The following is a 24,242-nucleotide window of genomic DNA, read 5'->3' as shown; positions in this document are numbered from 1 at the left end:
CCTCAACAGCAATCAAGAAGAGGAAGACAGACTCTTAAGTTCACAAAGCCCTCCCACAGTGCTGCATTCCCCAGCCAGGATGCAAACCCTCCCCAAAATGTATTCACAACTGGAAACTAAGTGTGCAAATATCCGTGCTTAAGGGAAACATTCTCATCCATACCACAACATTCCACCCCCAGGCCCCCACAGGCTCTTGGTCATGTTATAATGCAAAACACACTTAGTCTAATTTCACAAGTCCCTGTAACCTTCACAGTCTCAACAGTTTATATGCCCAAAGTCTCCTTTGACAATCAAGGAATATCTCTCTCTCTTTCTCTCTCTCTCTCTCTCTCTCTTTTGATTTTTCGAGATAGGGTTTCTCTATGTAGCTTTGCGCCTTTCCTGGAACTCACTTGGTAGCTCAGGCTGGCCTCGAACTCACAGAGATCCGCCTGCCTCTGCCTCCCAAGTGCTGGGATTAAAGGCGTGCGCCACCACCGCCCACCCAACAATCAAGGAATATCTCTTAATGGTGACCCTCTCCTATAAAATAAAAAGGCCTACTCTTAATGTATAATGTCACAGAATATGTATTTTCTTTCCAAAAGAGAAGAATGACAGTATAGTGAAGAAATATTGGATCAAATCAAGACCCAAAGCCAGCATGTCAAACACTCAAACCCTGTCCTTGGATGTCATTATCAAAGGGCTTGGATGTCTCTGCACCTTTAGTTTTGCTACCTACAATACAACATCTCCCTTGTGGATTGTGCTCATTTCCTTGATAAACGTGTCACAACTCTGGCATGCCCAACATCTTGAATTCTTCCCTGCAAAGCAAGTTTTATTTTCACAGCTTCATGCTATGGCCTTTCCAGGCCTCTTGCCTTCTCAGGACTTTGGCACAGGAATGCCCCCGCCATACACTGGCTGACTGCAGTGACTCTCTATAATTAAGGAGGCAGAATCCAGGACCCTGGCTCCCTTGAATCACATAGACAGCAGTTTTTATAGTAAGTAGCTTTCAAGAGGCAGAAAATTCCTTAGGCTCTTGTTCACAAGTTGGAAGCTTATCAAAGTGAGGTCTTGCCCTGAGTGCACTGTTCCCTTTTTCCACTGCAGAGCAAGAGGCCTCTCCTTAATGACACTAATCTCCTTGACAATTACAGCCTCAGTTGCAGCACATTCTCTGACTGCAACATTAAACTTCCTAGTGCTCCTTTTCTCCCCAAACTGTACATTTTGTACTTCTTTCTGACCTACTTGCTGTTTTCATTATAGACCTCTAAAAGAGAAATTATTAACAGCCACGCCACATATTCACTGTTATACTGTCTTAAAAGTTCTTCTGCCAAAGAAAATAGCTCACCACTTTAAATCTAGCCTCAAGCCAGGTCTTATGATAAGACCAGAAACCACCAAATTTCTTTGCCAAAATATCCCACAAATGGCTTCTAGCACCATTGTTTTTAAAGACCTTTCTTCCTTCTGAACTCTCTTGAGCCGGGCCTACACAGTCTACACTACTATCAGAGCTATAGTCTTCTAGGCTCCTACAAGAAGAGGCCATTATGCAATGCTTATATCATTCAAACTGCTTTTCTAATCCAAAGTTCCAAAGTCTTCCACATTCACAAAAAAAAAAAAAAAAAAAAGGGGGGAAAAAGAAAAAGAAAAGAAAAGCAGCAGTCAGCTTCCTCACAGCAGCAGCTGTTACTCTGGTACCAACTTCTCAACTTACTCTTCAGGTGTTGTGATAAAATACCATGAACAAAGTGACTTAGAAAGGAAAGTTTATTTGGTTCCAGAGGAGTGAGTTCACCATGAAAGGCAGATATGATAGGGAAAGAACAATATGTGTGGTGGCAAGGGCAGAAACCTGAGAGATCACATCCTCAACAGGAAGCAAGAAATAGAGAGGACAAACTAGAAGTAGGACAATGCTGTGAGCTCTTAAAGCCCACCCCAGTGATGTTCTTCTAGCAAGGCTGCAGGTCCTCCGTGACAGTGCTACTAACTGGGAACTGGGTGTTGGAGTACTCAAGCTTATGAAAGATACTCCCCATTCAAATTACCAGACCTGGTGAAATGTATGCTATAGGAAAACAGTAATGTTGTTAGCTTTATTTGTTGTTTGTGGGTCTGGAATGTACATCAAGGCTTGAAAAAAGTTATCCATGTTCAATAAATATTTGTTGAACAAATAAATAAATGTTGGTGTGGTAGTTTCTTCCTTTTCAGCCAAATTACGTGTGGTCTTCATAAGAACAGATTTGAGATAGGAAATATTTTATGAATAGGAGGCATACAGAAGAACTTTCAGATAAACAAATACATATTATATCTTAAACTTGAATGTTACCTAATTTAATCATGGAAGAAGAATGCTGTCTGCGTTTTGAAATTATGCTTGAATAGGTAAGGTAGTTCCTATTGACCATAATTAGAAAGGTTTCTGGGAGATTTTAAAGTAGCCATTGGCCATCTCTCAGTAATTCAAATAAACTAGACATTTCTATAGGCCCTGCTTCTCATCATACTCATTTTGTTACTTAAAATTTCAATGAATTATACTTTGAGATATGGAGATTTACTATGACATCAACTACTTAAAAGTCCAATTTCTTTTCCCATTGTCTTGGTTATTGTCAGGGTCCAACTTTTCATCATCATATTAAAATTATTATTTTTAACTTAAATATTCAACAAAATATATCCCTAAAACACTAGAAAATCCAATGTAGAAAAATCCTCAACATTTGCTGATTTATTGTAAATTATGCGGTAAAAAATGTTTTCAGGTGATATGTAACCATGCAAGCTGTTTATGAAATGGGAAAATTTCATATCCTAAGGGAGAAACCTTTGCTTTTTTTCTTAAATATATAAATATAAACTGTATACTTTGTATAATGTTATTGAATATGCAAATGTATATTCAGGACTAACCATTTAGTATTGGCTGAGCAACTAGGGAGTCCTTCCCTAGGGAATACTATTTCAGCCATACATAGCATTCCTAAGTTTTTTGTGTTTTTTTTTTTTTTTTTTTTTTTGTGAAGGGTTGTGAGTCCCCTTCCATGTTAGCATGTCTATAAGTGTTGTCCTTGTTCAGGTCTTGTGTAGGCAGCAGTGTTGATGAGAAGAACAGTTTCTCTGGCATTTATTGGAACCTCAGGTGTACAGAATCCTGTTCCTCTAGCTCTTACAGTCTTTTCACACTCTCTTCCTCTACAATCCCTGAAATTTAGGTGCAGGATTTATATTGTAAGTGTGGGGCTGGGCATCATACTTGTTCTTTGCATTTTCATCAGTTACAGTTTTCTGTAATGGTCTCACTCTCTTGTAAAGACGTATTTCTTTGATGAGAGGTGAGACCTATACTTATCTGTAAATATGAGGATAAATGTTCAGAATATAGTTAAGTTATTAAGGATTCAGTTAAGTTATGCTGGTTTGGTAAAATGGCGGTTTTAGATTTTCCCCCAAGATCCATTACTTCATATGTCCTGGGTACCTGGGAGTGATTTCCTTTCTTATAGAACAGACCTTAAGTTCAATAAAGAGAGTTACTGGTTATTTACAAGGTATGTGTAGATGTAATCAACAGTCTTATTAAATAAGAAACACAGAAACAATGTAAAAGAGAAAGCCGAGAGGTCAGAGCTCAGAGCTAAAATCTCACCCTTCTGCCTGCGGTGTCCCAGCTTCCTGAAAGAGAGCTACTTCCTGTGTGTGTAAATCGTTTCAAAGTCATTCTGCCTTCTCATTGGTTGTAAACCCAAACACATGACTGCCTCGTCACTGTCTGTATGTACAGCCCTCTAGGTCTTAAAGGCGTATGTCTCCAATGCTAGCTGTATCCCTGAACACACAGAGATCTATGGAATTAAAGGCGTGTGCCACCACCGCCATGCTCTTTCTATGGCTCTAATAGCTCTGACCCCCGGGCAACTTTATTTATTAACATACAATCAAAATCACATTTCAGTACAATTAGATTACCACCACAGGTATGCATGCTATACAAGTTATTGTTGTACTTCATAGGGATCATAACTGGGTAAGACTATTGGTTGTTCCACTCCTTTGGAAGTTCACATGGCAACTGCTAGTACGATAAAAGCTAGACTATGGGAAGGAGGCTTTCAGAACAAATCCAGTTCAGATCCTCTGGATCTTGTGTCCACAGCACATGACATCTTCAGCAATCAGGACTTACCTTCCATCTCTAGGAGGCAACTAAAAGCTACATCAATCAGTTACAATGTTTTGTGAATCTTTACATCAAACCTAAATAACAACTCTCATGCCTTATGGGATTTGCCAGCCCATAAGGAAAATTTCATTTAAACTATGTATGTGTATGGTGTATGCAGACTTATGTGTAGTTCAATAGTTTTAGGTAAATAGGTAGTACTGTAATTCTTTATGACTTTCCAGAATTTGTCTTACAGTTTCTATTGCTGTGATAAAACACTATGACCAAAAAGCAAGTTGGACGAGAAAAGATTTATTCAGCTTATAATTCTACATTGCTGTTCATCACTGAAAAAGGTCAGGACAGAAACTCAAACACAGCAGGGTCCTGGAGGCAGGAGCTGATGCCCAGGCAGTGGAGCAGAGCTGCTTACTGGCTTGCTCATTATGGCTTGCTCAGCCAGCTTTCTTATAGAACTCAAGACCATGAGCCCATGGATGGCACCACCCATCCTGGGCTAGGCAGGCTCTCTCTAACTATTCACTAATTGAGAAAATGCCTTACAACTATATCTAATGGAGACATTTCCTCCACTGTGGTTCCTTCCTCACTGATTACACTAGATTGTGTCAAGTGGACACACAAAACCAGCCAGCACAAAATCCTTATTGTTATTTTACTCTTCTCTCTTCTTCTTATTCTGTATGTGTTTTTCTTCCTTTCATAAATTAAAGCCTGCTTGACATTTCCCCCATTTTTCTTGACGAATACATTTGTATCCAGCTATTCCACTTTCTTTTACTCTCCTCCCCAACCACATGTCTTCAATTTTGTTTAATGGGTCTATATGTCTGTTTTTTGTAACAGTAATATAATATATATATAACATATACATATACAGTAATTATATATAATTATAGTTATATATAGAAAACAATATTATATGTGATTATATGTAAAATTTATGTAATATATAATTACTATATAGAAAACAATATATAATATAATAATTATGACTTTGTAATATATCTTGAGGTCTGAAATGGTACTCCTTCGAGCATTATTCTTTTTACTCATGAACATTTTGGCTGTTTGGAGTCTTTTGTGATTCCATTTGAAAATTTTAGAACTTTTTTCCTGTGAATAATGAGATGGAAATTTTGATTGCGATTATCTTGACTGTATAAGGAGATATGGTAGAATTATCATTTTTACACTATTAATTCTACCAAACCATAAACGTGCAATGTCTGTTCATTTTCTAGTGTCTTTCTCTATCTCATTTTTCTAAAATTTAAGTTTTCATTGTAGAGATCTTCAACCTTCTAATTTTATTCCTATGTGCTTTTTTTTCTATGATGCTATTTTGAATGAGATTTTCCACGGTCTTCTTCTCTGTGTTTGTTGATGGTATACCAAAAAGCTATCATACTGTCAAGTTTATATAGTATTCTGACACATTGTTAAAATTGTTGACTACTTCTAGAATTATTATGAGAGAATTTTTGGGATCCTGTATGTATAATATCATGTCATCTGCAAGTTGTGGTGCTCGTTTATTTCCTGGTCCTGTTTAACTGGTGTACTTTTGTTTATGGTTTCATTCTAAGGTGGTGCCTATCTTTAATGCTAAGATGTGTGTAACACAAATCTTAAAAGGCCTTATTAATAAAATCAAACCTAAGCCAGGTATTGGGATAAATGCTGGAAGATCAGAGAAACAGAATAGGCCACAGCTTCCTCACCTCACCAATTCCTCAGCTGATGCTGTTTCCTCAGACTGGATGCCTTTGAGTCCTCATCCAGAATGAATCTCAGCTGAACTGCTACTAAAAGCCTAAAAGCTTAACCAGATTCTAATTCCCAGTCCTCATGTCTTATATACCTTTCTGCTTCCTGCCATCACTTCCTGAGATTGAAGGTGTGTGTCACCATGCCTGGCTGTTTCCAGTGTGGCTTTGAACTCACAGAGATCCAGATGGATCTTTGCCTTTGGAATGCTAGTATTAAAGGTGTGTGTGCCACCATTTTCTGGCCTTTATATCTAGTGGCTGTTCTGTTCTCTGACCCCAGATAAGTTTATTAGAGTGCACAATATGTTAGGGTACACAATATCACCATAGATGTGTTTCTTGAAGACAACAGATAGGTGGATTTTGTTTCTTGATCCACTCAACAAGTCTGTATCTTTTGATTTGAGAATTGAAGTCAAATATTTAAATGGATTACTGAAAAATATGTGTTGATTGCAGTCATTATGTTGTTGGTTTTTTGGTGGTGGTGTTTGTGTTCTCAGTAGTACTTTGTGTCTAAGTAATTATACTTTTATTTGTTTTCTTTTTAGTCTCTTAGCTATTCTTAGTCTTCTCTTCAGTGTGAAATATTATTACTGTATTTCCTTTTGCTTTGGTTTGTTGGATATAATTTTAATCTCTTTATATCATGGAAAGTTTATCTCTCCATTAATATGGCATATAAGTTATTTTCTTATTTATTAAAATTATTTTTTCATATAATATGTTATGATCTTATTTTCTTCCTCCTCTACCCCTCCCAGTTCCTCCCCAACTGTGTACCTTCCCACACCCACCTCTCTTTCTTTAGAAAAGAAAACCACCACTTCATTCCTTCTTTCTCTCTCTTTAGGAAAGGAGGAGTCAAGCAAAAATAAGTAAATAAATAAAAGTAAATAAAAAATAAAATAAAAGACATAAGAAATACACAACACAAGACACATGCACAAAAACATGAAATTGGAAAACATAATATAGAATGAAAAGACCAGTAATACAAAAATTCTCAAAGAAAGCATTATGATATTTTTAAAAATTACAAAAATGCCAGGCGGTGGTGGCACACGGCTTTAATCCCAGTACTCGGGAGGCAGAGGCAGGCAGATCTCTGTGAGTTCAAGGCCAGCCTGGTCTTCAAAGCGAGTTCCAGGAAAGGTGCAAAGCTACATAGAGAAACCCTGTCTCAAAAAACAAAAAACAAAAAACAAAAATAAAATTACAAAAATACCATTAAATTCATTTTATGTTGGCTGTCTTCTGCTCCACCTGGGCCTTATGCTTAAGTGTGGTTAATATACCAAAGAGACTCTGTTGAAGAGAAATGTTTTCTTTTCTTTGAAAATTAATGACAATAGGAGATAGCTTTTTGTTTAGGGATGTAAGCCTATGTCCACTTCCTGCTCTCAGTGCTAAGACCCTATCTGGATTTCTGCCTTGTACCTGTACAGACCATGTGTATGATATCACAGTCTCTGTGAATTCCTATATGCATTAACCTTGTATCTGGAAGGCACTCTTTCCTTGGTGTCTTCCATCCCTATGGCCTCTTACAATCTTTCCCTCTCCTTTTCTACATAGCTCCCAAAACTCTGAGAAGAGAAGTTTGATGAAGGCATACCATTTATGACTGAGTGTTCCAAAGTCTCTTACTCTCTGCATATTGTCCAGTTGTTGATCTCTGTGTTAGATCCCATCTACTGTAAGAGGAAACTTTTCTGGTGGTGACTGAGTAAACCACTGATCTTAGGTATAGCAGATGAAGTTAAGATTCATTTTTGTATCACCTTCCTTTAGCAGAACAATGGAATTTTATTTTTTTTCCTATGCCTATGGTGTATCTATTCTTAGAATCTTGGCCATCTGACCTGTGTCAGGCATAGGTTCCATCTCATGGAATAGGTCTTAAATCCAGTCAGAGAGTGGTTGGCTACTCCCATAATATTTGTACCACCATATCATGCATGCAAGTCACTGTAATAGACAGCAGCACTTGTAGCTAGATTGATGTTTGCCTTTCTCCTCTGGTAGCATTCAAACCCTCCAGTTCCCAGAACACTAAACAATAGGAGGGAAGGCTCTTCTGAGAAAGATGGCGTTGTTAGATACACCATTGTAAGTTGGAAGCTATAGTATGTTAGGACTTGGGGTACACTGCTCAAGTATATTCTGGATTTCAAATTTTCCATTGAGAAATCAGCTATTATTCTGGTGGATTTTCCTTTATATGTAACTTTTTCTTCTTTCTTGCAACTTTCAATAATACTCTTTCCTTCTTTTGTACTAAATGTTTTAACTATGATATATTGAGGAGAGTTGTTTTTTTTTTTTTTCATGATCTTATGTATTTGGTGTTCTATGTACTTCTTATACCTGTATGGGTGTGTCTTTCCTTAGTTTGAGAAAGTTGTTTTTTTTTTTTTCAACAATCTTGTTAAAGATTTGGCCTATTACAATGACCTAGAATTCTTCTTCCTCATCTATGTCTATTATCTAAGGCTTTAAAAAATTCTTTAAATTTTTCATTCTCTTTCCTTATTTTCTCCATGTTCTCTACTTTATTCTTCAACCCTGGTATTCTGTCTCCTGCTTGATTCCTTCTACTTGCAAGGCTTTCCCTTGAGTTTTCAAGTTGAGTTGTCGGGTGTTTCATTTCCATATTCATTTAAGTTTGAGTTCTTGTCAGTGTTTCTATGTCTTCATTGAATTCTCTTTTCAATTTCTGCACTGCCTTTGTCATTTCCATCAACCTTATATTTGTATTTTCTTGGCCATCACTCAGGTACTCATTCTCTTAGAGTTCACTGACCTGTTTCTTTGTGTCTTTGTTAAATTCCTTAAGTTTATTGATGAAGTTTATGATGGTTCTTTTAATATCTGAGACCTGTCATTTGTCTAAATCAGTGTTTGTCAAACTGTGGGTCATGACCCCTTTCGCAGGTGTGGCCTAAGACCATCATAAAACAGATTTTTACATTTAGATTCATAGTAATAACAAAATTACAATTATAAAGTAGCAATGGAAATAATTTTATAATTGGGGGTCACTACCACATGAGTAATTGAGTAAAGGGTCACAGCATTAGGAATGTTGAGACCCATTGCTCTATGACAAGAGACAGATAACTGCTGCTGGAGTCACTCCAACCATAAATTTATTAGGAAGCATTAGGAAGGTTGAGGACCACTGGCCTAGGTAATTCTTGCTAGCAAGCATTTCTACAGGACCAACTAGAACCTAGTGGAAAATACATCTCTACTTACATTATCAATCTTATAATTCTCACCAGCATCTCTTCGTAAAATTCCCACATAAGCCTTGGATCCATCTATCTTATTGTCAACATTGTTGAAATCATCACATTTTTACATATCTACTAAGTAATCTATTTCATTCTACAGACCTGTATTTAAATCACTTATCAGCACTTCCTCCCTCTGTTCTTATTGCCCAATTTCCAAGGTTGAAAACTGAATTTCCATTTCAATAGTCCATATATATTCAACATTTTCATAATTTACATTCTATTACTAAATTGATATTAGCATTATTATTTACATAACATGCAGAATTTAGGACACAGTAAGATTCCAAAGGTGTTGTTTTGGTAATTTCTGAAAATTCTCTGGGGCTTTTGTTTCTCTAATGATCAGTGCTTTGTGTAGTGGAGATGCTACATGTAACTCTTCCTGCTGTCCTCACAGGAACAAGTATCCCCCTAGCTCAACTGTTTTCCAGTTCATTCCAGGGAATATATATGTATAAAGAACAATTATGTTTTCCTTTGCCATCTGACATGAATTATAGTGGTTCACTTGAAAAGTAAAAGCAAAACCATTCATTTTGGAGGTACAGTGTGTATTTATTCATTTTGCTGAATTCTACTAAAACGCAGCTATGCTGCATGCTATTTCTGACTTTGTCTTATTAAAACACAGTTTTGATCACATTATAACCTGCATCTAATTAACACTGGCTTCCCACTGAATCTCAAATTAAAACTGTCCATCATCCTACCATTCAATAAGTCATACTGCCTTCTTAATGTTATTTGATAAGTTTCTAAAAAAATATATGATTTTGAATCTAATTCTTCTACACTGGCTATATGATCTTAAGTAAGTTACTTAACATCTCAACGTTTTCATTTCTTAATATGTGTTATGTGGATAATATTAGCATCTAACTCATAGTCATTAATATGCACATTGCTAAAAAATAGGTACCTGTATTACCTTGTCTGATTCCTGAAATATCCTCTTCAGTGTCAGCTCTTCCATCTATCATTTCGAATTTCTTCAGTCAGTCATGTGTTGCCTTCAGGAAACTAAAAGACTGCAGTCATTATTTCTCCAATGTATGTTCCTCATTCAACTACTCTTTTCTTATAGCTATTTCTTCTAAAATAAATCCATTCTCTTTATTCATGCATATCAAATTCTTGCATTTCAGTTAACCCAGGAATAAGATAAAATGCCATCCATATTTGTGTATTTTAAAACTCATTTAAAAGAAGTATTAACATTTTTAGCACCCATGACACTAGACATCATTTATAAAAGTAACAACCTCATTTTAAAGCATAGATACTTGAGAAAATACCTTAATCTGTCTAACAGTTCAGATCTTTGTTGAAGGCTCACTGCTGGACTGATGCCTTCTATTGTATTTGAATACTTAATATCTATAAACACTAAATAAATTAGTTAACCAAAGAAAGCATATTTACACAGAGATCAGTTTAGAATAATAAAATTATAAAAGTAAAAAAATAAAGCAAAATAGAGTATAATTTACATAAATAATATAATGCTTCTTGCTCAGCCCAATATTGCTCTTATTGGATTTTCTTCACTTAATTTGTGTGGAATTCTAAGTTTGTAAATGAATAGTAATATATCATTATTATTTACTTCATCAACGATTAAACTGAGGGGGAAGAGAGAGATTAATTTATTTTATGAAGGAAAAACTATCACCATATATTTTCACTTTTGTGGGGCAGAAGGCAGTGCTGGAGGTCAGACTCAGAGTGTTAGCAATGCTTTCAAACTGTTCTGCTCCTGAGTCAGGCTTCCAGTCCAACATTATTTCCTTTCTACTTTGGTGGCATTACTTTCCTGAATGTGTTTGACAGCCCAGTGCAGAGACTGAATCAATCTGGCTTCCTTCTCTAAGGAGGAGTGTTGATGACTGGTGCTTTCTTGAGTTTCAATCTCCTCTGTGTGAAAGGTTAATGTTTATTACATCTCACTAAAGTTTGATTTGGGTATCACTGTGATGGAATTCATCAAAAGTGTTTTCCTACTGCTCCTTTGAGAAAACTTTCAATTGACTCTAAGAATGACACAGAGTAATGGCATCCCATTATTCTGGGCAGCCTTTCATCTTCATTAGTGAAGCTCTTCAGTTAGCTTTGGAGATCAGGGAAAGTGCAAGTGGACACACGTAGTCTTTACAGGTCAGTGCTGGCTTATGTCATTAAGTCAACCTGAGTTCTATCCTTAGATTCCACTGATATTCAGCATTCCCGTATTTCATTGGCATTTCTCATTACGCCAGACATTATAATCATCTGTCCAAAGGAGGCAGTTAATAGTTAGCAGGATATACATAGTATTTAAAGCATTTCATAATTTATATTCTAAGTATCCTTCCTCCAATATGCCATTTGTATTTTTAAGACCAAACTATTCAAACCATTTCACTGTCTTTTTGGTGTTTTCTATTATCTTGGAAAAACATTTTATAATTTGTGATATGCATTTTTTAATTAAAATAATCAGTCCCCTGGTTAATTTAAAAATCAGCTACAAAAATTAAGTATATATGTCATAAAGTGTTCCTATATTGACAAACCTCAGGGGACTCTAATCAATTCTTCACATTTCTAGCTCGCTAAAAAGAGGCTGTCAAAAATCTAAGATTTGCATAAATCTTTGCAGTAAAGAAGCTTTCCAGACAAGCTCATTTTGAGTGTGAGGCAAATTCTCTAAGTTCATTTCAAATGTCAAAGGAAGACAATAAGCACTGACATTACTGTGAGCATATCTTTGTAAATCTGGTAATAAGGACATTTCAGACTCTCTAAACTCAGAAATCTGTAATCTTGCAGGTTTCTCTGATTCCAAGGTCACATAGAAAAGAATCAATCCAAGAGTATTAAAGAACAACTTTACTGGATTCTGAACATCAAGGGCAAGTGTGACATAGTCTCAATGTTGAATTATGAGATTTTCAGAGAAACCCAATGACTAACAGGGCTCAGATAGGTTCTGTAGACAGGGTTATACTAAGGACACATGCTGTACCATTTGCCTTAGGTTCCTGGGAGATTTCTTTGTTGTAGAAATTATCTCAGCATTTTGAGACTTCCTATCTGTTGGTTTATACTCAAGCATTTCATGTAGTCTGTGTTGGGCTATTTAGTTTTATAGTGTTACTGGGCATTTTGTTATTTTCTTTGCAATGCTTTTTTTTTATTTCATTACATCAATGTTTAGAGTCTTTTCAAATATAAAATTAAGTCTATGGCTTTACAGATGTAATTTCTTAGGAGAAAGGATATCAGTACTCACGAAATGCATTGGACTGAATTCTGGGGTTGGTCTTTTTAACATTGTGAGAAAGGACACCAGCTTCATGAGAGATCTTCTACCTGGAGGACCTGATTTCCCTATGACCACCATTAACAATTAGGACCTCTAAATAATAGTGATTGAAAGTTTAGATTTATATAATTACATGGATCAACATATGATTGAGCCATATTTTTCATATTTCACATTGCTCAGAATGAATCCTTAGTGCTTATGATTGTTTCATTATTCAGTATTTTTCTAGATTCCTTTCATAAACTAAAATGTACTTAAATGTTCTATATGTTTCTAAAGTATCCTACAGTATAAAAATTCCATTATGTTTGTTTATCTGAGCACTGTATTATTCAGCCTTCTTCCTGGATGCTAGGAAGGGAACAAGTAAGGCACATAAATAAGTAAATAGAAAAATGCATATGCTGCAGGAGTGATAAAAAAAAGAAGCATTTTATGAAAAGGAACGGAGGAGGACAGTTGCAACTATACAAGATGTAACAAAAATCCTCCTCAGAAAAGTGACTTCTAAACAGTTGCCATAATGAGGTAAGAGAGCCAGCCAATGTGTAAAAAATAAATGCTTTTCAAGGAAGGGGTCTCTGTCATGCAGTCTCGCTTACTTATACAAGGAGCCCCACAGAATGACCCTTCTAGAACATGATGACAATGGACAATAGTAGTGGGGACATGAGGGAAAAGATATAATGAGAAGACATCTCAGGAGAGCTCTCAAGACCTGTTACTGTTCATGATTTTGTTTTGTGTGGAGTGAGCTTTGTGGGGACCAAACAGAAATTGGTATTATCTACACTGTTTGTGTTTTGCTGGCATAACTGTGGCTGATGTGATGGAACATACTAAGCAGAGGCACAAATAGGAGGGAGAGCAGGATATAGATGCTGGCAGCTTGATGCAGGATATGGCGGTCATGGCTAATATTAAGCTGGGGATTCACTTCCTCATGGACTTGACATCAGAACAAAATAAAAAGATTTAGTAATACATTGGCTAGGGCTCACAAAAAGAGTTGAAATGAGGAACTCTGTATTCTCTATTCCTTAACTAACAAAACTAGTGTGGTCATGTAACCAAGCTCTGGAACCACTAGCTTTCATATGGAGTTTATTACTACCTTTTAATGTCATTACAAGTCTGGACAATTTCAGTATGCCCATAAAAAGCACATCAATCCTATCGTCACCAAAACTGTATTGCCTAAAAGCATGGTCTTGAACAAGTTTGTTTTGCATCTAGAATTGATTGTTTGGCTCTTTGGTTAGTCTGGAACCACAGAGGCCACGTTTACAAATTCACATTGCTATGTGTTGATGTAACCAACCGCCTTATTAAATAAGAAACACAGAGCCAACACAGAGATGAAAGCCAAGAGGTCAGAGCAAGAGTTAAGAGCTAAAAACCTTACCCTGCACTGTTGCTTTTGCACTACCTCTCCGAAAGAGACCTTACTTCCAGTGTGTCTGTCTTTTTATAGTGTCTCTGTTCTGCCTTCTCATTGGTTGTAAACCCAACCACATGACCTCCTAGTCACTGCCTGTCTGTACAGACCTCCAGGTCTTCTATGGTTGGTATTGAGATTAAAGGCATGTGTCTCCTTGCTGGCTGTATTCTTGAACACACAGAGATCCGCCTAGCTCTGCCTCCCAAGAGCTGGGATTAAAGGCGTGCACCAATACCACCCAGCTTCTGCAATGGCTTGCTATTAGCTCTGACCCCCAGGCAACTTTATTTATTAACATACAAATAAAATCACATTTCAGTACAAATAAAATATCACCATAGCTAGGAGCCTGAGTTTTCTGTGTTCCACTCAAGAGAGTCTATTTCTGACCTTTTATATTCACTTTCCAAATACATTCCTTTACTCACAAGAGAAGTTCAGAAACTATATCATGGGGTCATCCAGATATATCTTTGTTGCTAAAATGAAAACAAAACTCACAGCAAAGTGCTTCCTTTATTTACCATTGATGAAAGTAAACAAGATTGCTTTCACATTAAGACCACACATTATGACTTAGGGAATAATGGAAGCAAGTGCTCAGACAAATGCATTTTTCCAAAGAGTGAAATGACTCATGCAGTGAGGCATGTGTGTAACTTATTAAAAAGGGTTTCATGCAAGCATTCTTTCTATTACAGTGATATTTTACAAGTACAAGAGTAACTTTTAGTTGATAATGCACCACTGGGGAGGAAAAAAAATCAGTCACCTCTTCCTTAACACATGTTTTCTGTATTTTATTTCAGAACCTACAGATAGACCACCAATGCTACTGATTGCAAGTCCTGAAACAATTGAGGTTTTCTACATTAATGGAAGTAAAATGACAACTCTAAGCACAGACAACAGAAATGAAATTCATACTCTAGATTTTATTTATAATGAAGAAATGATTTGCTGGATTGAATCAAGGGAGTCTTCAAATCAACTCAAATGTGGCCAGATTACAAAATCAGGAAGATTAGCAGATCAAAGAATAATTAACATTCTTCAATCCTTCCACAGTAAGTCTTTCAATTTTGTTCATTGCCCTTCACTAATTTTCTTTACAGACAAGCACATGGGATTCTTATGTCTCTGCTTATCCTAGCTTGAAGAGCTACATATGTGAATATGAGTGTACTGGGTATATGCTTTCATATGCTCACAAATACACAAACTCAGGTTCAGTAGCTCTTTGTCCATAAGCACAAATTGCAGTTATTCCTGTAATATTTCTTTAATGATGCCTGAAGGGTCACCTTGCTTAAAATTGACATTTTTCGCTGAGATATAGTTCACAATGTGACTGCAAAAATAGAATTTCAATAAAAGCAGAAAGAAAGAAACTTATTTTGATAATTGTCAGTTAACTGGCTGTAGTATTTATTTCAAGTACATTAAAAACTATTAGGTTTATGCCAATGTGTAGAAAAATATTTGTGTTGAATTTAATTAAAACAAATCAGTATTAAAAATTGATTATTGATTTTTGATTTTGACTTTTCTTAACCAATAATCACCTTTTTCTTTCTGCATAGTCCTACAAACTGAAGTCATGTGGTTTCACAAATATGCACAGTACATACACTGTATCTCTTCCCCAACATCCACATGGGTGTAAAATGTATTTACATATTCCAGGATTGCCTTGCATAAGAATTTTAAAATTCATCCAGTTATTTTATCATCTACAGAAAATGGTGACCTCATAAAACATAAATGAAAAATAATATATGCATTCAGGAAGAAAAAATCTAGGGGGGAATAAATACAATTTGCTGCTGAAAAACAATTATTTGGACAGCCAAAAACAAAGAATGGTATTCCAAGCATATTTCACACATAGGTTCAGGTAGGAACTGAATTTGAACCAGCTTTTTGCCACATTTTGATTACCACATTTAATACAAATTTATTTGTCTCCAGAAATAGCATAAAGAGTAGTCAAATAACCAGGAGATTTTATAGCCATGCAAGGTTGTCCCCAACCTTACATCAGCATTCTTTTCCCTACATTTAACATTTCCTAAACATATTGATCTCTTATTTGATAGCTATCAAATAAAACATTGTTTTATAGACCCAAGGAAAATAAAAGAATTGCACATCATAATGGTAAACATGCTTTTGTAACTTACTATATTTGATTTATTAAATAAATCCAAATATCTACCCAAATGAAGATTACTTTTGTTAGGCCTTTCATGAAATGCTGACTGGCATATTAATTTTGAACTGAACAAAAGAAATACACTCTAATTATTTTATTTATTGTAAGTAATTTTCTCTGAAGTTTGGGTTAAGTCATGTAATTATATAGTCACTTTTAATTTTAAAGAAGTGTTTCAATTTGAAGTCATTTAATGATAGTGTGGACAGAAATATGGGCAAGGTTAGGTGGCCTGTGTCAGGGTTGTAAGTTGTGCATTTTAGCTGCTTGTCATAGCACAGCTGCCATCAAATATTATGTGCTCTGCTTTTACCAAGACAATTTGTGAGTTGATAATGAAGTTTGAATATTCCATGCATGTATAATTATGTAAAATCTTTGTCACATCATATAAGTTAAAATAATGAACTGGTGGAAGTCTGGTTAAATGTATATCACCATTGATTCTTCCAGAGATTGTTTCTGCAATTTTTTCAACCATTATTTTTAGGTGCCTTTTATTTGAACATATTTAGAACACTTTCTTTTTAGAAAACACTTTTAAAAATTTATTTCAAAGGTTTCTGTGCAAAAAAAAATCAACCAAGATAGATCAAAATAACTTGTGTTGCAAACTTGTATGACTATGGTGGGCACTGTTATAGTTTTCAAGTCATTACAGATTTCATCTTTGCATGTACAACTCATCTTCAATTTAGCAGAAGAGATAAGTCCTTTCTGGCTTATAATAGATAAATTTTTAACTGAGAACATGAAAGTGTTACATAAAATTAAAACATACTTATGAATCTACACGAAATGTTTGTTTTCTGGTTTATTTCTTTTTATGCTACAAAAAAAATGAATGTACCACAAATACAGATATTAACATTTTATTGATCACTCTCAAATGTTATCTGTATAATGGGAAGCTTTGTTTATACAGCTTTTTACAGATTGAGAATTTAGGAAGTTGGATAATGTCATATAGAAAGTATGGACCACTACCTTGGATTTAGATTAGATTTCATAGCTTTTCCAAATATGTCTTTCGGTCTGCATCTTGATCATTCATACTAACAGACCAAATGATTAGACTCCTAATACAAGTTTCAGAAAGTCAGCATCTTTGAAGGTTGGAAAAGACGTGGAAATAATGACTTATAAAGAGTTGTGTTGTTTAAAAATTCCTACAATTGCTTCTTGTGTAGTTCCTATAAGAGTGTTCCTCTTAACACTTAGAACACACTTAAAACAATATTGTAGAATAATGAAAAGACCAGAAAATAACGTGCTTAAGAAATCATATTAATTAAGGAACACTGGAGAAAATGATAGAGTACACTTTTACTGAATGTTATTTTTTCATTTTATGATACGTTATATTTCATATTTAACATTTTATTCTCTAAATAGACTTGGAAGATTTTTTTATAATTAACTAATTTCCAAATAAACTTGATTTCAATAAAGTGTTTTAACAAAACACATTTGTGGCAGCTAATTATTTTCTAAAACTTTTTTTGGAGAGTACTGTAGTAGGAACAGATACCAAAAATCAAACAAGCTAGTGATTCCATCAGATATTATATTCAGAAGTGAATGTAGTAGGAAGGGAAAGTTTTAATTTATCTTATTGTTAAAGATATATTATCATAGATACTTTCATTCCTTTGTTATATGTGAGTCTCAAATATTCTGAATACTCTCCCAGTCTCTTTGCCTGTCCTAGCATGGACTTGGCTTTTTCTCAGGATCCATTCTTGGTCTGAGCTCCAGTCCAGCAGAGTGCCTAGCTAAAGACAGTCTTGCCAATGCTTCCTGGACTTCGGCTTCTGAATTAGCTCCACGCTGCTTTTATCTTCTCTCTAAGCCCATTTTCATAGCAAAATTTAGCTCTTTTTCAATTTGAAGATCTGTCTACACCTAGTAAATCAGATCTCGGATGGATTTTTCTTTGGTTTTAACAGCTGATTTTTGTCTTTATCTTAATTCTTTTTCTGTAACTCTCATCCATAATCCTTAGGGAGAAAGTTTGCCAACTACCCTATTTTGTTCATTTGTAGTTACCAGATATTGGTACTGTTTATTAACAGTCGATTGTACTGAGAGATGGACCCAACATCTTAAAATACGTGTTTTCTACCACTAAGCTATATCTCAATCACACACACACACACACACACACACACACACACACACACACACATCTTATGAGTAGTTGGGACTAAAGGTGTGTACCACCACGCCATATTAAATTGTTTCAATTTGCTTTCACATTGTTACTAGGGAAGTAGTTCACTCCAGTAGAGACTGGAGTGTCTGTTTTGTTCTTTAAAATTCTGCTGAACTGATTATGATATCTTATCATTTAAAACAAAATAGTACAGTAGCCTCTCCTTTCTCTTACCAGGTCAAACAAGGCTTTACCTTCTGCCTTCTCTGTGGGCAGGTGCCCTGCCCTGCTTCTCTATCCCACACAAACCCTGTGTTGTACAGGAGAGGAGGGCTTGCATTTCCTCTGATGAAGTTTAATCTTTCATTTCAGTCTTTATGACTCCATATTCTTTTTGAGCATATTCCAGTTTAGCAGCATACGCTAAAGCTGGAATTTATGCTTTTCTTCATCAGAGATGAAATGCATGTAATAATTAGCTCAGAATCTAGCATTCTGGTGGAACATCTTAAGAGATCCAGGAACTTCTAGTAAAAGAGACTTGAGGAAATGCTGGTGATGACCATCCTTTCATCATATGCTCATAGGATTTTTCAAAAACAGTATTTTCTCTTTGGTTGTTCATGTCTTCCCTCAGGCAGTTCCCAGAAGATGTTTGGCTTTTATCTGTTCAGAATTTAGAAGGTTTTTATTAGACTATCTTGTGAAGTAATTTTTGCACGAGTAGGGTCAAATAAGTACTTTTATATTTTACTGGCCAGAGAGCACCTTGTGCAGGAGTATTACAACTCTATTCCCACGTTGTCCATTGATAAACTTCTATTTAGTGAGGAAATGCATGATATATTAAGCACTTGATATTTTTAAGTCTTATATTTTCTATTTAGCACATTTACATAGAATCATTAAAAGTGAATTTGTTTTTGTCTGAGACAAGAATTACTATTGGTATGTGTTTAAAGCTAACTAACACACTGCATTAGTGCAGGGATTTGGTGTGTCAGGGAGAAGAATAGGCCGTTACTGGGATTTTTCTTTTAAACTGGCCAAAGATGCTAATTTGAGAACGCATTTCCAGAGAACTTTTAAGATACTTTTCTTGATAATATATTTGTACTATCTTCTTTAACTTTTACAATAATATTAGAAAAATTGGCTTTGACTCATCCTGGGTAGCATTTGGTACAGAGGCATGGAAGTACTTCCTAGGTGCCTAGATAGAAAGCAAAACAAGACATGTTCACACTCTGCTCTTCTGTACATTTATCCTTCCTTATGGATTACCTCTGTGGGTGTAAGGCATAAAGATTGTGACTATCACTGGTCGGCACATCCTAGCACTCAGGAGGCAGAGTCAGGCAGATCTCTGTGAGTTTGAGGCCAGCCTGTTCTACAGAGTGAGATCCAGGACAGGCACCAAAACTACACAGAGAAACCCTGTATCGAAAAAAAGACAAAAGACAAAACAAACAAACAAACAAACAAAAAAGATTGTGACACTCTCACTGCTATTTGTCAGCAAGCAAGCAACTTGAAGAACCAGAAACTGAGGACACACCAGACTTCAATGTTTAGGGTCAGTTTTTCTCTGCATTTGCTAAGCTATTTTGCACACAAAATACACAAATGCACACACATTCAAATTGTACTTGATGCTGTATAAGTCTGTTAAATTCTGATTACTAATTTTTCCAACTAGATTCATACATCTCTTGTTTCATAAGCTTTTTAATAAGCATTGGGTTTCACAATGAGTATTGTTCAAATCCAGCATGTACTATGACCATATTCCTTGCTCTTTACCCTTCTCTGCCTGTCATGCCCTTTGCTGGTCCTCAGTTCAATTTCTAGAACTCGTACTATTACCAGAGGCTGTATATATGGTGTTTATATAGAATATATGTAATATGGTGTAATATATTTATATACAGCATATATGTTATATATTAATATCCTAAATAACTGTTTTGTGTTATCTGCAGGGAGAGTATTTTCAATATATATAATTCATAACATCACAAGGGAACTTGAAAAAATAACTAAACATTAACAAAAATGTAAATAAATTCTTAAATGACAAAATTCTTGAAAAATGTTAGATGATGTCTATAGATTATATTTTTTTCTCTAAGAGAATGATTTATCTATCAAATGCTTTAAAATTGTTGCCAGGTTATCTAGAATTCCATATTTTTCCATTTTTCCATTTTTTATTATTTTATTTTATTATTTAAAACAATTTTTAAATTTAAATATAATTTAATCATATTCTTCCCTTCCCTTAAGTCTTTCCAGATCCTCCTCTCCTCTCTATCCACTCAACTTCAAATTCTTTCTCAAAAACAAACAAAAGCCCAATTCAATAATAAAATACACAAAACCTAGAAAACAAAATACATCAACACCAAAAAAATAACTAAAAATAAATAAATAAAAAACAGAACACAAAAAAACAAAAAACAATTTTCAAACAAGTAAAAGCACAAAAAATAACTGCGGAGTCCATCATTTGTTGGTCAACTACCTCTGAACCTGGAGTGGTTTGTATATCCAGTGTCATTCCTTGGAGAAAATTGATTTTCCCTCTTCCAGAAGGTAAAAAAGACAGCTTAGCTGTAAACTTTTACCCTCATCAGTAGGTTTTCTTTTTTTCATTTATTCATTCATTTTTTAAAATACAACAAAAGAAAATATAATATGATTAAAAAAAACCCAAGAAATTGTCATGTAGAAGTTAGACAATTCAAGCCAACAGAAGGAAATGAGCCCAAGAGAAGGCAGAAGAGTCAGAGACCTATTCATTCCCACACTCAGGGATTGTGGGAATTCTACAATCACAAAAACAAATGAACTGGAATCCTTAACATGAAAACAGAGGATCTGGTGCAGACCTTTGCAAGCCTGATGGTTGAACAAGGCACTGATTTATGAATATATCAGAATATCATTAGGATATACTCCATAATTATATATTTCTTCTTTTCTTTTAAATCAGGATTATTTGGCTCTTCCCAATGGCCTGGGATACCTAATCTCAGGTTCTTGATAACTCAAGCAGTGTCAGTTATGGGTTCTTCTTGAGGAGTGGGCCTTAAGTCAGAGCAGTCATCAATGGGTTACTCCCACACGTGACTCCATTGCCCTAGCATATCTTGCAGGCACTACACCATTTCAGATCAAGACTGTTTGGCTAGTTTGTTGTTTACATTTCTCCTTTGACAGCATGCAGAGTTCTTTCCCATACCAAAGACACGGAAACACTAGGCTGAAGGCTTTATGTAGCCACCAGCTCTTCACCTCCGTATTCGATTAGTTGTAGGTGGTGTTATCTTTAATAAGTGGGCCTTGCTGTCAGTTGGTGGAGAGCAACCTATAGTGTTGGCAACAGCATGGGATATTTGGGGATTCCTGTGAGGGCCCTTTGGCCAACTCAACTACATTTAACCCAAACCTGGTACTGGAACCTTCATTTGGTAACAAGATAGGCCAGTTGAGACTCTGTATCCCCCAATATTTGGCAATTTCATTTAGATTGCCTTCATATATGTATGTATTTTAAGAAGTTTCTACTGTATGTGGTTTTCATACTACTCCTCAAATGAACCTTAATTTTAGCTGTCTTTTCCCATATGCTCTCCCACTACGTATTATACCCTCCCAGCTCCACACTTGGTCCTCCCATTCCAGACTCTCCCAATACATCCATAAATATCTATTTAATATTTCTTTCCTACTGACACCTGTCTGTTCCCTCTTGTACCTACTCTATATCTACTCTCTGTGGTTCTTTGGATAATATATTGGCTATCATTGACTCTACAGCTAATATCCACATATAAACAAATATGTACCACATTTGTCTTTCTGGGTTTGGGATGCTTTACTCAGGATGATTTTTTCTATATCCATGCATTTGCCTGCAAATTTCAGTATGTCAGTTTTTTTTTCCTTATGGCTCAATAATACTCAATTGTGTAAATGTACCAGATTTTTTTTAACCATTCTTCTGTTGATGGACACCTAGGTTGTTTCCAATTTCTGGCTTTTATGAAGAGAGCAGCAATAAAAATGGTTGACAAGTGTCTCTGTGGCAAGGAGAAATATGTTTTGGGTATAAACCACCAAGCGTTGTATAGCTGGACTTTGAGGTAGATGGATTGCCATCTTCGTCAGGAAACCCACACTAATTTTCACAGTGATTGTGTGAGTTTGCATTCCCGCCAGTAAGGTATAGATGTTTCCCTTACTCCTCATTCTCACCAGCATGAGCTGTCACTTGTTTTGTTGATTTTAGCTATTCTGACAGGTGTAAGATGAACTCTCATTGTAGTTTTGATTTGTATTTCCCTTATGGGTAAGTATGTTGAACATTTCTTTAAGAGTTTTTCAGCGATTTGGGTTTCCTCTATTGAGAACTTTCTGATCATTTCTGTACCCCATTTTTATTGGGTTATTTGTTTTCTTGTTGTCTACTTTCTTGAGTTTTTTATATATATATTAGATATCAGTCCTTTATCAGATGTATAGTTGATAAAAAAATCTTTTCCCATTCTGAAGACTGCTCTTTGTGCAAAATAACAGTATCCTTTCCCATGCAGAAGTTTCTCAGTTTCCTAAGGCCCCTTTATTAATTGCTTATTATAGTGACTGTTCTACCCATGTTGTGTTCAGAAGTCTTTTCTTGTGTGAGTTCAAGTCTATTCTGTACTTGTGCTTTTGCCAGTTTCAGACTATCTGGTTTTGATTCATTTGGATTTGAGTTTTCTGAAAGGTGATAAGAATCTATTTAGATTCAGATGTACAGAGGTGTATGGATTTATATCGTGGTCTTCAATTCAATTAATTTGATCACTGTTTGTGTGTGTGTGTGTGTGTGTGTGTGTGTGTGTGTGTGTGTGTGTGTGTCATACCATACTGTTTTTTCCTTTTAATTACTATAGTTTCATAGTAAAAATTTAAGTCAGTAATCATAATACATAATCCAGCAGTTCTTTTATTTTCCAGTATTGTTTTAGCTATCTTGGATGTTTTTGGTTTGTTGGATTTTGGTAATGGTGATCATCATGAGTTTTGTTCTTGTTGTTTGGTTGGTTGGTTGGTTGGTTGGTTTTTGGATGGGTATTGGTGTGTGTGTGTGTGTGTGTGTGTGTGTGTTTTCATATGCAACTGAAAATTATCCTTTCAAGTTCTGTGAAGAACTGTGCTGCAGTTTTGATGGGATTGTATAGAATCTGAAGATTGCTTTTGGCACAATGATGATTTTGCTATGTTAATCCTTCCTATCCATGAGCATAGGAGATCTTTCCATCTTCTGACGTCTTCCTCAATTTTTTTACTCAAAGACTTTAAGTTTTATTATATAAATCTTTTACTTGCTTTGTTAGAGACACCTCAAGATATTTTATATTGTTTGAGGCTATTGTGAAAGGTGCTGTTTCCCTGATTTCTTTCCACGACTCTTTGCCTTTTCTTTATAAGGAGTGCTACTGATTATTGTAAATTAATTATATATCCAGCTACCTTGCTGAAAGTATTTGTCAGCTTTAGTGGTTCCCTGGTGGAATGTTTAGGGTCATTTCTATATTCTGACATATTATCTACAAATGCAGGCACTTTGACTTATTCCTTTCTAATTTGTATCCTCTTGATCACTTTCAGTTGTCTTACTGCTGTAGCTAAGATTCTAAGTGCTATAAGAAATGGGTATGGAGAGTGGACAACCTTATCTTGTTCCTAATTTTAGTGGAATTGCTTTTATTTCTCTCCATTTAATTTGATGTTTCCTATGTGCTTGCTGTAAATAACCTTTATAATTTGAGATATGTCCCTTGTATCCCTAA

General features: G+C 35.4%; 1 protein-coding gene across 1 annotated transcript in view; it reads left to right on the top strand.

Moving 5' to 3' along the window:
• The window catches only part of Lrp1b (LDL receptor related protein 1B), a 1,955,528-nt gene that overhangs the window by 896,786 nt on the left and 1,034,500 nt on the right, over window positions 1–24,242 (top strand). The window contains exon 6 of the mRNA XM_042275227.2: window positions 14,842–15,099. Coding sequence (XP_042131161.1) covers window positions 14,842–15,099 — 258 coding nt within the window. The remainder of the gene's footprint in view (window positions 1–14,841; window positions 15,100–24,242) is intronic.

This window comes from Peromyscus maniculatus, chromosome 4, assembly GCF_049852395.1.
Source record: "Peromyscus maniculatus bairdii isolate BWxNUB_F1_BW_parent chromosome 4, HU_Pman_BW_mat_3.1, whole genome shotgun sequence".
Taxonomy (NCBI): domain Eukaryota; kingdom Metazoa; phylum Chordata; class Mammalia; order Rodentia; family Cricetidae; genus Peromyscus; species Peromyscus maniculatus.
Note: the sequence above shows the minus strand (reverse complement) of the source record. Positions and strands in the feature narration are given on the sequence as shown.